This window comes from Amia ocellicauda, chromosome 1 (assembly GCF_036373705.1).
Source record: "Amia ocellicauda isolate fAmiCal2 chromosome 1, fAmiCal2.hap1, whole genome shotgun sequence".
NCBI classification, from domain to species: Eukaryota; Metazoa; Chordata; class Actinopteri; order Amiiformes; family Amiidae; genus Amia; species Amia ocellicauda.
Window position 1 is genome coordinate 34,761,317 of NC_089850.1, and position 17,929 is coordinate 34,779,245.

Consider the following 17,929-nt stretch of genomic DNA (forward strand, 5'->3'; position numbering starts at 1 on the left):
TTTCATTGTGGGTAGAGGGTGACTTACGTCAGTCCGGAAGTGAAACGCATTACTCAATAATTCATGTTTTTCACGCGTTATTTATTTATCAATGCATATACAGTGTCAGTATAACGATAACGATGATGATGATGATGAAGATTATATCGCATGTTTATGCGATATAATCTTCTTCTTCATCATCATCTTCATCATCGTTATGGTTATACTGACACTGTGACACTGGGCAATTGTTACGTCATCATAGCATGCCTTGCAAACAATAGCATATAAAACGCTGGCAAAGAATCATTAGCTGTGCTTTCAGTCAGAAGAACCTATTCTGGAGTTGGTGAGATTGTATTTAATTTATTTTTGTTCTGTTTGTGTATTAATATCTTATCATCGGATAGATTTAGTAGGGCATTGTATTGGTCATTTGCAGTTTAGAAGTTATAAGCAGCTCCGCTTTAATTGATGCTACTATTCTAATATCCTACTGACAAGAAATGCAGCTTACGCGACTTACCTGTAGTTTTCTATTGGAAATGTTGATTTTGAAGGAAATGAAATGAGATTTGCAAAGTATTTTCTAATTATAACTATATATATATATATATATATATATATATATATATATATATATATATATATATAATGTATTTGAAAACAAAATGCAATATGGTCATCTTGTGTCAGTGTAATTTGTTCTAAATATGGCCTGATAGGGTGTTACTGTACTAGCAGAATGCATTGATACTGTATTTATTTTTTACACTCCAATTCATTATATAAAATCAATGTGAATAATGGAATCATGTACATATTTGTTTTAACATTCTTTTAACACATTTTTAATTAGTTATTCATTTTGCTAATGAGTATATCACCCTCATTTGCACGGGTTCTCAATGATTTAACAAATTAGTCCGTTGCTTAAATTTGTTTTTGCTTTGCTTAACTGTGTTTTTATATTGTATTATGCAGAAGAATAACAAATGAAGAGGATGGTAAAACAAGGTAAAATGTTTTTATTATGTAACGGCTTTGGGATGCCATGTGTTTCTGTAGGAGTCTGTCATTCTCCTTCGCTTGACCTATTCTGTAAGATAACTTTTAAATAAAGAACACAACTAAACATGGGCTTTTGTTTAATAATACCCACCCAATCTCTGAAGTGCGAAGACAGCCATAATTCCCTGGTGGCATAGGCATAGGGAATCAAAATGAACATCGGGAGTACAGTCACTGTGTCTGAATATCTTCTGACAGAACTGATGTGCGTCTCTCTTCCAGGCAACACTTCTTCTTCCTGTGATGCAGATGAGGACTCGGAATCGGAAGCGGACCTTCAAAGTCAGTTAGACTGCCTCGAGAAATGTCTTCGAAATAAGTTGCCATTCTTTGAGGAGTACCTGGCCAACAAACCTCAGGTAAAGTACAGCCTCAACAAAGCTTACCCCCCACACACTTTTTGATGCATTATATATATATATATATATATATATATATATATATATATATATATATATATATATATATGTATATATATGTAGCGTAAGGTACACTTATAAATTTCAATTAAAGAAGTGAATTTATAGTATCACCTTATCACGAATCCTGGAATCTTGTAGAACTCAATTTCTGTAATAATTGGACGCAGACACCAATTCCAAAGATATAAATTGTCAAATGTATTCAAAACAAAGACTAAATGTAGCACTACACTAATTATACAAAAGGGAAAAACTAATTAAAATTCAACTCTAGATCAACAAATCAAAGACAAATCACTTCCGTGACCAAATCAAAGACCATGGGATCGCATATGATAACACAAATCGTTAAACAAAAAAGGTTATAAACACATTGACTACAATACCGGTTAGTAATACGAAGGTGAGTCTCTCGTTAGTATTATTAGTCAGACATTAAATAACTACGCAGGTTAGTATTTATGTCAGGTAACTTCTCGTTATATATATATCAGTCTCATTTACGTTTAGGTGCCGAGAAAGATCCTATCATTACTTGTTACCACAATTTCCCTTAACTGATTATTATTCAATGATTAAGGATAGGCAGGGCCACCAATAATCTAATGTCTATTAACTTGTGTCAATTTCAGACTAAACAGTTAAACAGGAATGAGAAGATATTTCTCGGCGTTGACAGATTTTATTTCTAAAATTATCAACAAAACAGTTTAATGCAACACACATTTATATTTAAGAAAACTAAATGATATTACACATTCTAGAGTTATGAATCACAGATTAACATTTCAAATTGATTTCTCAAATGTCATGAATCATGAACTCCAAACTGTTAAACTTATCTGAACTTCGTCGCAGAGAGGCCTCTCTGTCTTCGGGCTCAGATAACAGCACACGGCACGAGGTCCGTGTGGTTTGGAACAAAGGCAGTCCGGTTCGGCTTTATCCAAGAACTTCCACTCAGTCGATGCACCTGGAAGTTGGGGTTTCGCGAAAGTAGAGTCGTTTCCAAACAGATTTTCCACTGGTTTGAAGGCTCCAAGGTTGTGCACAAAATCTTCTTTGTAAGCAGGGGTTCCACCGTAGTTACTTGAAGACGAAGTCTTTGAGGAAAGCAGGGCCCTGTTTGTTCCAAGGGTCAAGTTTCTTAAGACTCAAATAGCTATTTAAATGACTGACACTTTCGTATACAGTCGACTTAGTCAATTGTCCAGCTGTAAAACTCCACTGATCAGGTGGGCACAGGCGGGCAGCGCAGTCTGTAAAGTTCTTTATTTAATAAAGTCCTTTACAAGAATTCTTCGTACGGCTCAATCTCCTTCTCCCAGTTTAACTCTTCTGTTGCCGGCAAAGACTTAGTTGGTTTCTGGTTCTGGTTCTGGCAACAGAGCTACAGGTTGAGCTGTGGCAGCGAGTTTCTGGTTTAGGTGAGAGAGAGAGAGAGAGAAAGAAAGACTGTCCGCTGTTCCTTATAGTCTGTCAGATCAATAGGTGATTGGTTCCTGAGTTCTTGAGATTGGATTTCGGTTTCAGCCCCCAGTGTCCTATTGGAGGGGGGCTTGATTTATGACTGATGTCAATCCATGCCATCTTTTGGAAATGCCGGTTGGCCTGGGTTCGTAGCTCTATGTCGGGATTTCGGCTCTCATCCACTTCAAAGAGTTTTTATCACCTACAGGCCCCTTTCTCCAGACATCTCATAGCAGAATTCCAAACTATTTGGCCTCTTCTCGGTGCCATCCTCCCCAAAACTGTCACTTTGATGCAAACCAGTTCCAAGCTGATGAGCTAAGGAAATCTGATAACTTTGGGGGGGAGAGGTCTTCTTTGGATCAGTGCTTCAGCTCAGAGCCCAAATGCTCTTATCCAAATACACCCAACATAACACTACATATATATATATATATATATATATATATATATTTTTTTTTTTTTTTATGTATTAAGTATACACTTGCATATACAGTGCAGCACACAAGTATTTGGACATTGACACCATTTTTGTTGTTTTAGCTCTGTACTCCAGCACATTGGATTTGAGCAATGACCATGACCTGATCCCCTAAAATGGGGGGCAATGTATAAAAAGGGCCGTAATTCCTACACGGTAAAATCCAATAGGCTGGGGTACAGAGCTAAAAAAGTGTGTCACTGTCCAAATATGTATCATTTCACTGGACTGTTTTAAAGAACAGGGTTCAAATGAAGATCAAAGTAATCTAAAGTTAGTATAAGACTGTCAATCTGTCATTTGCCCGGACTGGAAACCAACACAGAGGGTATTTTTTTTTTCCTTTTCTTCCTCTTGCAATAGGTGGCTTCAGAAGATCGCCTTGTGATTCTCGAGGCAGTGGAGACAGTGGCCAGAAACGAACCACTTCCTGATGTTGAGAGATTGATAGTGTCAATCATTTCTGTCGGACTCTCTGAGATGCCTGTCTCCATCCCAAACTTGGAGGGAGACTTCAGGAATGAGGTACAAAATCGTTTTGTTCACACATGCCTACTGAATAGCAATTGTGTTTTTTAAGATGTGAAACTGCTGACACTATTTAAGCCCAGATGGATCTGTACATGTTACAGTCCTGGGTAAATTAACATTTGATCATTGTATGTTCTGTTTCATGTTCTCCTGTATCTTTCTGTTTTCATATAGTATTTAGCAATTGCCTTCAAGTCCAAATGAAGTTCCTCCAATCTTGGTTAACCTTATCCATTTTCTCCGGCAGACCAATGTGCTCAGCAGAGTGGTACTGTGCTATGGGTTCATAGCCCGCATGAGCCCTAAATCAGACGTTGCAGAGGTCCTTGAGTTTGACATTTTGCCCAAAATGAGTGCCTTCTTCAGGTCCGAGGTAGGCAAAAGATATCTTAAACAAGGAAACCAGTGTGATTGTGCATGACAACCTCCAGAGACTGAGATGCTGTGCTCTTTCTCACCCAGGACCCCACAGTCAGAGCGAGCGTGTGCGTCAGTCTCGGCCTCATGGCACGGACAGTCAAGGACGCTGGACTCACCTTCCCTTTCAAAGAGGAGCTTCTGGGTGAGCTGGTGGTAAGTAGGGTTTCCTTGTGTGCTGGGAAAGATCAGTCTCCTGTGAGTATTGTCACCTGGCACTGGCACCGCCTTAAGTATGTTGTGTCATCAGTCACAAATACCATGATGTGAAAGTGTCAGAAACCTGTTTTTTTCCACCCCCCTCAGACCTTGATCAAGGATCGGCCCACAGACAGTTCCAGCCCGTCCCTCTGCCAGCGGGCGCTGGACACGTGCACCATCCTGAGGTAACTGTCCCTGTAGCCACATGGCTGAGATGTGTTTCAACTCTTGATAGTCAGTCAGGGCCTGGTTTCTTTTCCCCCATGTGACGCACCACTCGCCTGAAACATTGAGAACCCTGAAATGTGTTCTGTTGACTAACAAGCCTCACAGTAAATGGGTATAGAAAACCTAGACCAGAATTTGGGTGGGTCTTGTATTATGAAAATGTGATGGGTTTCATTAGTTCAATGTTTTGGCTGAAATGATCAATTTAAAGCAACATGGATTAGGTTTGTGTGCTCTGCTGAAGTTCCTATAACCGCACACTCTCTCTCGTTTCCCCAGCCGAGCCAAGCCCTTCCTCAGGAGACAGCAGCTGCATCTTGTGTGGCTGATTGTCGAGGATGTCTTAACTCTTCCCTGGCTGGCCCCCAATGGGGATTCACTCCAGGTAAGGATCTGTTTTGACACTTTCAATTGATAATGAATATTTAAACATTTCCAAAGCTGAAAATAACATTTCTCAGTGTTTAATAATAATAATAATGTTGGTGAATGAACAATACTATGCAATCAACTGTGCTATATCTCCTGCGAGAAACAGGAGTCCAGGGAGGAGAGATTGTCTACAATACTCAGAGTTGTAAGAGTGTAGTAGTGCTCATCGTCATCAAGAACTGTTCACATGAATATATCGACATGAATGTGATTACAAATGTTCCATTCACATCTGTCACACAGATAGTGTACATTGTATTTGATTGCTGTCTTGTCTAGGAGGTGTACTCTGCCAATGCAAGGAGTCTCTCTGCCCTGCTCAGAGCCATGCTACGGCTGGACTTCACCCCCGACACCCTCCTGGAGCTGCTGAAGGTGAGACCCTTTACCTTGCCTTAAAGCAGAGTGACCATCGAGTTTTGGGCTGTTCAAGAGACGGGGCAAGGCTGATTGCGTAGATGGGCTGATTCAGTCAGTTAGGCTGGACAGATCACTGTATCCTTGTACAAATTATGACCTCAAATCTTGGAATCAACCTAACATTTCTATATAAGTCATAGCTTGTGTCCCTCTGTTCCTTAAAGAGTTAAGCCCTTACATTGATAAATCTTTTAAATGTGTTTTTCTGTTCACTTTTTTTCCCTCCCCTCTGTCTCCCTCTCTCTCCCCCCCCCCCTCTGTCATCCCTCCCTCCTCAGCCGCTGCAGGCATTGGGCTTGTCTGTAATTGATGTCAAACGAATTAGGGCCATGGCGATGATCACCACTCTCCTGGAAGGTTACTGGATGGAGGCTGAATCCATGCAGGTGAGCCAGGATTCAGGCCTCTCAGTGTGGCTCGGTGTTTCCATGTTGATTTTCACACGGTGGGCGGGTGTCTTTGAGGGTGGCGATGCTGGGGCATGAAACTGGGCTTTGCACTGATCTCCGGGTGTCTGTTCTTTTCAACAGGTGCAAGGGAGCTTCCCATTAGGCCAACTGCTGGCATCCCTAGTTCCACGATGCTTTGACCCGGAGCCGGTGATCAGGGGAAAGGCAGCACATTGCATCAGAGTCCTTCTGGACCATTGGCTGCGTACAGGAGGTACTGAGTGTGTTGCTATGAAGTGAACAGTTCTGTAAAGTACTGCAGACAGTAATTAGTTTGCACTTTACATTGTGTGTCTGTTTCTATCAGTGTACAAAGTTTTAGGTTTTCATTTTTTTTTTCTTTACAGGTTTTGAATTTGGCAGGAACAAGTTGGAAGACCTGATCCGATGTATTGAACGGAGCCGCTCTGTCCCGGACACCTGTGCTGCTCTCCTCCAGGTAAAACCGTGCCTACAAAGAATAGCAATAAAAAAGTCGTGTCTACAGTCTGCCTTCTACAGATTCCAGAGTCATGCGCTGAGGCACGTCTGTAACACGCTTGTAGCAACTGCATAGTCTAATGAGTTGACGGTGACTTTAAGAGTGTCTGCGCTGGATTGATGACTGAGCGGTGAGTGCGTTCCTGTGTTTCAGATCGTCGGCAAGTGTTTCCCTCGGCAGGAGAAGGAGAGACTGATTGAGGGTTTGCGTCAAGGACTCAAAGACAACCAGACCAGCTCTGCCCAGGGGTCCTGCACTCTCTTGTGCAGCATCTTGGAAGCTCACCCCACTGAGCTCACTGGATTGGTGAGAGGAACAGTGCTTTAATGTTATAGCGTCAGTTACAGCTCTGAACTTCTGTATAGCAAGTGTTTGGGCTTCTGGTCAGCTGGACAGCAAGTTCAGCTCAGGCCACACGTCTGTCTTGCAGCTTGAACCACCCAACCCAATATGCAGCAACCCTGTTAGGGAATAAGAGCCTTAGAAGTCCTCCAATCTGACTTTTTATAGAATCTTTTGCAGGCAGAAATAGGAGTGTATGCAGGGAAACCATTTTTGGATTATAACCTGCTCTCTCCTTTGTGCTATAGCTTCCTCAGGTGCTCCATGCATTTCTGGGCTTGAGGGATGCGGAAGAGAGGGTGAGAGAGAGCGCGAAGGAGGGTGTTCTCCAACTGTTCCGACTGGACAGTGTGACGGTCGTCAACTCCCTCATCAACTACTCGTCTGCTGACAGGTGGGATTTATGAATCTAAACTGGCCTGTGAAGAACATTCTCTGAGGGATCAAACATGATTGAAGTCCCACACCTTGTAAAATGTTTTTTAAAAAGCTTCGACAATCATGCCTTCGTTATTTGTCAGATGTCACGACTCACGCAGTTATCCTGGATTACCTAGACAATCAGAGCCACGCAATGTCCACCTGCTCATGATCCCAAGCTTAATTCTATCGTGTGTCGGCCTCTCTTTCCTATTAAGGGGGAGAGACGGTCAGTCACTTACTGTAGGTCAGCACATAATGCGTGTTTGATTGTTTTCCAGCACCGTTCAGCAGCAGAAGTGGTGTGTCAAGCTGTGGGGGGCCATCCTGGCCATCAGCAGGGGTCTCTGGCCACTGAGCGAGCTGATGGCCTTGGCTAGTACAGGGCAAGCCGTGGCGGTAAGTGACTAGAAAGCCCAACATGACGAGGGCACGGCCCGGAACTGTCCCTTCTGGACTCGTTTTGAATCTGCTTCTCTTTGCCTTGGTCAGGCCCGTGCTGTAGTGGACTTCCTGTCTGAGAACAGCCTGGAGGCTTTGAACACGCACTTTGTGGAGCTCTTCGCTGGCCTGTTGCCCCTTCTGGGTCCTGAGAGTCCAGCTCTGGACGCAGGCCTCAGTGTCAGGAGGTAAGAGTTTGTGTTGGGGAGCCAGCGGTGAATCACACCAGAAAACTGTCGTCCGTTATTATACTTGCACAAATTTGTCTCCGACGCCCAGTCCAGTGATATGGTCCCGCTCTCTCTCCAGCACCACTGTGGACGCCCTGAAGGCTGTGCTGTCTCAAGCACAGTTGAGCGATGTCCTTCAGCACATGGACCGAGACAGAGTATGGGAACTGCTCAGGGAACCAGGTCGGGAGCCTGAGGGGATCTTCCTGCTGACCAGGTAAGACAAGCTGGGCTCAAGCATTAGGCCCCGAGCAGATCCAAAGAACTGTCCTACAGACATTTATTAATACATGATTAATAGGGCCACCAACTTTCCATAGACACCCTTTCAGAGGGCAATTTTAGACGACTCATCCAGGTTGATAATAATCAAACCCCTAGCAGGGACAAATGGATAAACCGTAATTAGCTAGAGAAAAAGTTGCAAAATAAATTACTTTGTTCTGTTGAACGACAGGGCGCTGTTGAGGTTCGATGCCCCTGGCATGCCTGCTGTGGTAACTTCCCTCTGTGAGCGGTACAGCAGCATGGGAGAGAGCCAGAAGATCTGCGTGGTGGATTTCTTCTCTGCTGTGAGTGTCATCTCCCCGGACTTTCATATAACCAAATTATACTTCGTTTCCACTGGCCACGTTTAGGTGCACCTCCGCATGGCCGGGCTGTAACCGTGTAACTGTAACTGTACGCCAGAGTTTATATTCATTGCCGTGAGGTACAGCTGCCCTAGGAAGTGATTGTGAGACACCAAAGGTGTAGAAACCAGGACGTAATGAAAAAATATTTATAAAACAAATTACATCACTTAAAAACATGATGGTATTTGTTAGAAAATTGTCGCATCTATTCCCATTTCATCTAGTTAATAATAAACCTTAAATATCCTAGATATTTCCCTTATTATCCATCTGTGGGAGAATAAAATTGCATTATTAAATAAAGTGGGCGTGTGTTTAAATCTGTCCTGTGTAGCCTCTTAGCATATCATGAAATATACAGTACTAAATATACAGTCACAGCCTGTATATGTAGTTTCTTAAGAACAACTAATAAATGTATATATAAATACAGCTACAACACTTTGGGATCCATAAGTTACTCAGTATTAAACTATAGACATTTGAAGTATTTTGAGAGATTTCTCAAGACATTGGGACATTTAATTTCACTCCAGGATGTTTGATCTTTCATGTTTGCATGTATTTATTCCCCAAAAAATGAATGTATTTTGTCCGGCACAGTATTGCAGTCCGATGCAGTCCTTTCTCCAGCAGGATTTTCGTGATCTTTTCAAACGCTTTTAAATGTCTTCCTGCTCCAAGCAATTGATCCTGCAGTGTCTCAGACTTACCCATGTCTTCCCTTTTCAAAGCTTCTGCAACACCCACACCTGACTGATCACATCTGGTCACCAGGCGTCATGGAGAGGCTGTTGGCGATCTGTGGAGAGTCCTTGGAGGACATTGACAGTCTGGCAGTGCGAGGGCTGCAGACTCTGCCCAAGAAGGAGGTAAAGAGAAATGACTAGAGTAGTTTTGGAGTCTAATGTCGGAATTGGATGAGTCTCTGGTCGGTTGACAGCATATGTGTGTAGATGGAGGCTGAGCACGGCCCTCTTCTCTGCTCAGATTCACAGATACGCTACAAAGCAACTGGAGCAGATGACCGGTGCCCTTTCCATGTCGGAGGAGCAAGGAAAGCCAGTTATCTTGAGGGCCATCTCTGGTTTGGGCACCAGCCTCCAGTTTTGTGAGAATGGAACAGCCAAGAAACTTATCCCCAAAGTTTACCACCAGGAAAAGGTTTGCATAGAAAAGGTATGTCTTAGAATGTTTCCTTGGTTTCATTGTGAAGATTATGTTTTTTCTTGGATCTGGTCATTCTCCCACTCGCTGTGATGTCGACCACATTCTTCTGTGGAGTTTAAGTGTAGCTCCTCGTACGCCTTTCTACTCATTTACTTCAAGCTGTATTACCGAATGAGGACAGGCCAGTGCTGATGTGCCGCGTCTGTCCATGTGCTTGTGTTGCAGGCGGACCCGGAGATCCGCAGGGCCACGGTGGTTCTGCTGGGAGCGCTAGTGAAGAGGGCTGTTGGGAATGAAGTATTAAAGAAGCAGTGTCACGGCTCCCTGGCCAGGCTGCTGCTCCACCTCGAGGACTCCAACCCAGCAGTCTCCCAGGTAAATACGCTGGGCAGTGAAGACCCACAGTGGTATGTTTTTAAATGGCACCATGTGGAAATTGAATATAACGGGGGTAAAGACCATACAGCCAACCTGATGACCTCTGAGCAAAGAACAAATGGCAGTTCTCTTTGTATTACTCAGTGTGATATGACTCTTCCCCCCCCAGGCCTGCCAGCGGACTCTGCAGCAGTGTGCGCCAGCTCTGAATTGCACAGCCTTCACCAGTCTGATTGAGGAGCACTTTGGACGAGTGCCCTTGGAACTCCCCTCCTTCATCAAGGAGGTGACCGCTGTCCTTGTAAGTCGCTGTTCACGACTTTCCTCTTGGCATTCTGTTTGGGTTCCGCTCATCATGTGTGGGAATGTTTTCCAAGCCTGGTTGTCTGATGCTGTTTTCAGACCACTGGTTCTTGTATTTCCGCTGAAAGATGTTGTTTTACTCTTAGCAACAGACCTTCCCCGGTGCGATGGGGGTGTACCGGGACGTTGTCCTACGCTACCAGAAGAGCCGTGACCCAGAGCTCAGAGCGAGTGCTGCTGTGTTCATCGGTAAGAGAGCCAGAGCAACAGAGCTCTGTCAAGAAAGCTTCTGTCCCACTATGTAAAGCAGTCGCACTGTCTCACACCTGTTGTTCTTCTGTGTCAGGGGCTCTTCTTGAGAAGACGGAGAAAGGCTTCTTCAACTTAATTCCTAGGATGAGACTCAACAAAGGTACGTGAACGTCTCTAGTTCATCACTTTGACGGCAGTGTTTTTGCTATTACTCTGATGCCAGAAGTTTTCACAGTTTATAAAACATGAAAGAATCAAAAGCTTTTGATTTGAAACCCTATCATTCATCAGTGAATCTGCCAAGCAAAGTGTATCTACAGCATTTTCCTCTCGTCACAGGTCTCTCTCGCCTTCTAAAGGACCAAGATTCAAGGGTCAAGAAGAAGGCAGCAGAAGCCATGGTCCGCTTCCTGCAGGCCTAATGCATGGGCCCGGCCCCTCCCCCCGAGGGGCTCTCCGTTTCAACGTGTTGGAATTCAAGGCAGTAGTATGGGGGGGCGCCGTTAGGGACATAATTCACCCCATGGTACATACACTATACACACTCCAGATTGTGTCTCAGAATATAGTGCGTTCATCTCAGTATTATGGGGGCCAAACAGGCCATAATACATCAGATTGTGTGCATACTATATTTGGTTCACAACTTTGCATGCATACTGTATTGGTTTGTGTGAGTACTATGTTGGTTTGTGTGAGTACTGTAATGGTTTGTGTGAGTACTATGTTGGTTTGTGTGAGTACTATGTTGGTTTGTGTGAGTACTATGTTGGTTTGTGTGAGTACTATGTTGGTTTGTGTGAGTACTGTAATGGTTTGTGTGAGTACCATATCGGTTGTTCACGTGACTCAACTGGGCGGGGCAGGACTAGGGACGAAGGGAAATCAAGGCGGAAGCAGCAGTGCGAGCTTTGTCCTCAAGCAACACATTACTGAATGACTTGACATGTCATCTGAGCGAGACATCACAGATTACTTTTTTAATATTGTTCACACCGTGTCTATGGTTGACAGTTATGGGGCGCTGTTTGTGTCAGACAAAATTTCATGCATGAAAGCGTTTTTGTGCGGCAATACAGATCTTGTCGACCAAAATGTACAGTTTGTTCACAATTCCTATTTTGTCAGGAAAAGAACAGTATCTGCAGTTCATTTCGTGGAGGACATTATGAAAGAGGGTTTTCATTTCGTCCACAAAATGAAATGCAACTCTTACATTATGTGCACAGGACATCATTTTGTGGACATAATGCAGACTCGGGTGTATATTCGGTCCACGGAAGGCAACGTGCATTTTACTTTTCATCCACAGCAAGTATTTAGGAGGACAAACTCATGATGTGGATATACTGTATCCACATCATGCAGTATATGTAGAATATACTCATTATGTGCAAATAAAGGTCATTTTGTGTGACAAAATGGGAATTATGTGAACGAAATGTGCATTTTGGTCTACAAGATGTGTATTGCTGCACAAAAGCACTTTCATGCATGAAATCATTTCGCACACAAACCAATACAGTACACACACAAACCAAAACAGTATACATACATAATTGTGATCCAGTATAGTATGCACACAATCTGATGTATTATGGCCTGTTTGGCCCCCATGATTAAATGTGTGCGTCTCATTATATAGTGATTCTGCCTGAGAGGCTCTCTGTCTCTGCTTCCAGTGCTGTTTCACTCCGGACCGGCTCTTTGTCACTGGTGTAATCTCCCCTCTCTGCAGGCTGTGGTTCACCGCGCCGGCACCATCGTGATCTGGGGTTGTTGTCCAGGCACCGGCATCTCAGCGGTGTCACAGACCTCCAGAGAGAGCGAGAAGGAGCCAGTCCGGTGCATGTGGAAAGCTAAAACTCAAACATCTGTACTCTAGAGACCAGCGTGTCTAGGCCGGGCTTTGCTCCTCAGGAGGCAGAGAGCAGGTCTGAGGTGAGGGTCCGATGACCTCCGGGCCAAGCATGTTCTCCTCCTCTGTCCCGGAGGCTCTAATTCTCATAATCTCAGGGATTCTTTCCATGACCTTATCCCTCGAGGTATGGGACTGCTGGAGAGTCAGGCCGTGGAGCAGCCGCTCCTGTCCTCCGAACCTGCAACGCTGTCTGAAGCTGTGGCATCTGCCCTGAGGTGGCCAGAGCAGGTTCGTTTCTTTTGTGCTTGCGGTTGGGCGGTTGTCCCCTTGTCGGACCCCTGTGCAGAGCCACTGCTTGTTTTGGATTTGCTTTTCCTTTTGTCCGATCCAGCACCCAATCTAATGCACTCTACAACTGCAACGATTCTGGGATTCCCTTCTCATCCCCCGTCCTGTTGCTGCCGGGGGGGCAGTTTTCATCTGTGAGACGGTCTCTGCCACGACGTCCCTCGGCCCAGTGCCTCCCGCAGCTCTGCTGTCTCTTCCTGTCGGTGCTGGCAAGGCAGATCTGTTGTTGTTCTGCTCAGGGGGGCAGTTCACCATGACGGGGCCCGTTGTCGTTGTTTTTGCTGGAGGAGGGAGTGGGGCTTCTGCCTCGACTCTCAAGAGTTGTAGAGTCCAGAACATCGGGCCCCGCCATGGTGAACCGCCCTCCTGAGCAGAAGAACAGACCCGCCTTGCCAACACCCGCTGAAAGGGAGATCGGGACCTCGATAAACCCCAGGCTGAACAGCATCGTGACGGAGAGCATCTCGCAGATGGCGATGGGAATGGGGTGAAAGTGCGAGACCCAGAACTATTGCAGCTGGAGGGTGCATTAGATCTGGCACTGGCTCGAATAGAAAGAGTATCAAAAACCAAGACAGGCAGTGGCTCTGCACAGGGGTCCGACAAGGGGACAACCGCCCAACCGCCAGCACAAGAGAAACGAACCTGCTCTGGCCACCTCAGGGCAGATGCCACAGCTTCAGACAGCGTTGCAGGTTCGGAGGACAGGAGCAGCTGCTCCACGGCCTGACTCTCCAGCAGTCCCATACCACGAGGGAAAATGTCATGGAAAGAATCCCTGAGATGATGGGAATTAGAGCCTCCGGGACAGAGGAGGAGAACATCCTTGGCCCGGAGGTCCTCGGACCCTCACCTCAGACCTGCTCTCTGCCTCCTGAGGAGCAAAGCCCGGCCTAGACACGCTGGTCTCTAGAGTACAGATGTTTGAGTTTTAGCTTTCCACATGCACCGGACTGGCTCCGTCTCGCTCTCTCTGCAGGCCTGTGACACCGCTGAGATGCCGATGCCTGGACAACAACCCCAGATGACGATGGTGCTGGTGCGGTGAACCGTTCGATGGTTAATGCCAAAATGGCTGATCCCTGAGGGTTTGTGACTTGCAAAACTACTCAAACTAATCTATCCAATTAGGTTGCAAGGAAGAGGAGTCTGCTTTCAACCAATCAAGCATCACAGTCTATGAGGATCCGCCTCCAACTGCCCTGCAGGTTTGAAAGAGCGATGGAGGGAATTAGTTTTGAAGGAGAGAAGGAAAGGATAGAGCCTGTATAACACTATAATACTGCACTTAATACAATGATTAAAACAGTATAACACTATGCATTTACGTGTATATTTAATATTTAGCTGATTGATCTGTGCAACATTAATCATACAATTGTGCATAAAACGGAGTACGTAGACTACATTACCTCAAGTTCGTGTCCTGTATGAGCAGCAGGTCTTTCATGAAAGCGTTTGTCATTCCTGTCCTCTATACCATAGCCTGTATGTCAATGCACGTTTCAATGCCATGGATGTGGTTAAATATAGCGCACATCTAGTTTTACTATCACAGACAGGTGTGTCAGAAAAGCTTTATTGACTGGCCTGGGGTAATCGTAAAGCACGGGTACCTGGGGTAATATACTCGCCTACACCGCTGTATTGATGACCGGGGTTTTCACACAGATTCAGAGCTCGGGTATTGCAGTGCGTCTGCTCTGCATGCAATATAAACGCAGCTTCACTGAATATTGTGAATATATGTCATATGTGTGACTGAACTCAGAAAGGACTGCATTGGTATGAATACAGGCTTGAATGCAGCCTTTAAAGTAGTGTTCATGTATGTTAAAAAAACTGCAAGACCGTATGCTGTAGGTTCTTACATTAACAGCGTACATATGTAGCCACTCGATGCACAATTGTATGATTAATGTTGCACAGATGAATCAGCTAAATATTAAACATATACACGTACATGCATACAGTGTTATACTGTTTTAATCATTGTATTAAGTGCAGTATTATAGTGTTATACAGGCTCTATCCTTCTCTCCTCCTTCAAAACGAATTCCCTCCGTCGCTCTTTCAAACCTGCAGGGCGGTTGAAAGCGGACTCCTCCTCCTCTTTGCAATTTGATTGGATGGATTCAACGACTACCCGAGGTAGTTTTGTGAGTCGCAGGCTCAGCCACATGGTTTAAAATGTGATTTGGATTTGAAGCAAAGAAAATGTTAAATACATAATAAAAGTGTATGCAGCCTCAGTATATAGTGTATGCTTCTCATATGTCTAAGAGCCAGCTCGCACAGCAGAGGACCCGAATCTATTTATAAACATATAAACAAATTAAGATATGAATAATCAAAATATTTACATGAATAGAATTAACTAATTCCAACTCACTCACAGCAGCCGAGGAGAGAGAGGAAGGACAGCTGTGAAAACAACAGCTGGAAAATGATTATATGATGCAATATTCTATTTTGTCTGTCAGATTGCATTCGTTTTGAATTGTTACATTTATATGCACTTTGCTTGTATGCATTAAAAAAGTTATACTTTAAATACACGTGTATTAGCATCCTTCTTTTTTACATTTATTTCAATTAATGGGATGCTGCTGTTTTGCAAATTGTTATTTATTTTTCTTTGATAAGGTGCAATATGCTGTTATGCTGTTCAGATTGTATTAGTTTTGAATGGTTAGATTCATATGCACTTTGTTTGTATACATTAAAAAGTTAAACTTTAAATGCAAATGTTTAATAGCATTCCTTTCATAACAAACCAATGCATTTTTAAATACATTGTGGTTAAGGTAGAGTATGATTTCATGTAATAATTTAATTAGAATTGTTTTAACAAAAATCATAGTCAAACTATCGCAAACCTGCTTATGGTTTGATACAGCTCTGTCTCTACATATTGTATTCATTTTGTATATGTCTTTCATTTTATATTATTAGGTGTGAATTTGGATACTTTAGTTAACTTTGTGATGTAGATAAACACAGTGTGTTAGCTTAACTGCTGTTAGCCTAGTCTTATGCTAGTTGTTAGTGGGATTAGTGGGAGTAATATTTCATACTATCTTTCAGTGTAGCTGTTTAAACAAATGCATTAAGATTGTAGTAAGATATGTGAATTATCTTTCATCGACTCAAATACCGATGTATCTAGCCTTTACTTTAGAGTAGATTGAATTATTTCTTATGTAGACATTGTTGTCTTGTTGTCCAGTTTCACGCTGTTTCATGTTATTGATCCCTGTGGAAATGAAGATCGTGTTTCCGGTTCCTTGATGTGAAGGTGTTGAAATATGCACAGTAATGCATACGGAGAACAGTACACTATACTTCAAGGCCTATGACACTTGCCATCCCAATGTAACTTAATGACATTACTTTGACATGAAATGTGCTCTGTATTAAACCATTCATGTTAATACACTGAAATAAAATATTAAGTACACCATGGTGTGTTCTGTGGTTTTAACATTATTCTGTAATTTTCTTTTCCTGGATTTTCACATGCACACACAAACACCTGCACACATCTACAGCAGGTTATATACTGAATAGATTATATGCGTTCATGTGCATTTACCTCTTGAGTACATGTTGTGCATTTCACTTTCAGTGCATATACACTCACCTAAAGGATTATTAGGAACACCATACTAATACTGTGTTTGACCCCCCCCCCCAGAACTGCCTTAATTCTACGTGGCATTGATTCAACAAGGTGCTGAAAGCATTCTTTAGAAATGTTGGCCCATATTGATAGGATTGCATCTTGCAGTTGATGGAGATTTGTGGGATGCACATCCAGGGCACGAAGCTCCCGTTCCACCACATCCCAAAGATGCTCTATTGGGTTGAGATCTGGTGACTGTGGGGGCCAGTTTAGTACAGTGAACTCATTGTCATGTTCAAGTAACCAATTTGAAATGATTCAACCTTTGTGACATGGTGCATTATCCTGCTGGAAGTAGCCATCAGAGGATGGGTACATGGTGGTCATAAAGGGATGGACATGGTCAGAAACAATGCTCAGGTAGGCCGTGGCATTTAAACGATGCCCAATTGGCACTAAGGGGCCTAAAGTGTGCCAAGAAAACATCCCCCACACCATTACACCACCACCACCAGCCTGCACAGTGGTAACAAGGCATGATGGATCCATGTTCTCATTCTGTTTGCGCCAAATTCTGACTCTACCATCTGAATGTCTCAACAGAAATCGAGACTCATCAGACCAGGCAACATTTTTCCAGTCTTCAACTGTCCAATTTTGGTGAGCTTGTGCAAATTGTAGCCTCTTTTTCCTATTTGTAGTGGAGATGAGTGGTACCCGGTGGGGTCTTCTGCTGTTGTAGCCCATCCGCCTCAAGGTTGTACATGTTGTGGCTTCACAAATGCTTTGCTGCATACCTCGGTTGTAACGAGTGGTTATTTCAGTCAAAGTTGCTCTTCTATCAGCTTGAATCAGTCGGCCCATTCTCCTCTGACCTCTAGCATCAACAAGGCATTTTCGCCCACAGGACTGCCGCATAATGGATGTTTTTCCCTTTTCACACCATTCTTTGTAAACCCTAGAAATGGTTGTGCGTGAAAATCCCAGTAACTGAGCAGATTGTGAAATACTCAGACCGGCCCGTCTGGCACCAACAACCATGCCACGCTCAAAATTGCTTAAATCACCTTTCTTTCCCATTCAGACATTCAGTTTGGAGTTCAGGAGATTGTCTTGACCAGGACCACACCCCTAAATGCATTGAAGCAACTGCCATGTGATTGGTTGGTTAGATAATTGCATTAATGAGAAATTGAAGAGGTGTTCCTAATAATCCTTTAGGTGAGTGTATAATGGCATCATTTAGCAAGAATGTCAATGGAAATAACTATAAAACATGAAAGGAAATGCTGAAGGTGAAAATACTTCTTTATTACTTAATGGAACCATAACAGAGTTA

At 43.6% G+C, this 17,929-nt stretch overlaps 1 protein-coding gene across 1 annotated transcript; it reads left to right on the top strand.

Annotated features, from left to right (window-relative positions):
* Positions 1 to 261: 261 nt before the first annotated feature.
* On the top strand, positions 262 to 11,356 carry LOC136760040 (maestro heat-like repeat-containing protein family member 1). The gene is made up of 25 exons (XM_066715278.1): positions 262 to 331; positions 967 to 999; positions 1,276 to 1,412; positions 3,790 to 3,951; positions 4,205 to 4,330; positions 4,420 to 4,530; positions 4,681 to 4,760; positions 5,083 to 5,188; positions 5,515 to 5,610; positions 5,934 to 6,041; positions 6,186 to 6,318; positions 6,452 to 6,543; positions 6,739 to 6,891; positions 7,176 to 7,321; positions 7,629 to 7,746; positions 7,840 to 7,976; positions 8,098 to 8,235; positions 8,476 to 8,590; positions 9,388 to 9,525; positions 9,644 to 9,832; positions 10,049 to 10,198; positions 10,371 to 10,502; positions 10,651 to 10,753; positions 10,851 to 10,916; positions 11,096 to 11,356. Exons 2-25 carry the CDS (start codon positions 978 to 980, stop codon positions 11,176 to 11,178), a joined length of 2,841 nt encoding a protein of 946 aa, XP_066571375.1. The 5' UTR covers positions 262 to 331; positions 967 to 977; the 3' UTR covers positions 11,179 to 11,356.
* Positions 11,357 to 17,929: the final 6,573 nt, after the last annotated feature.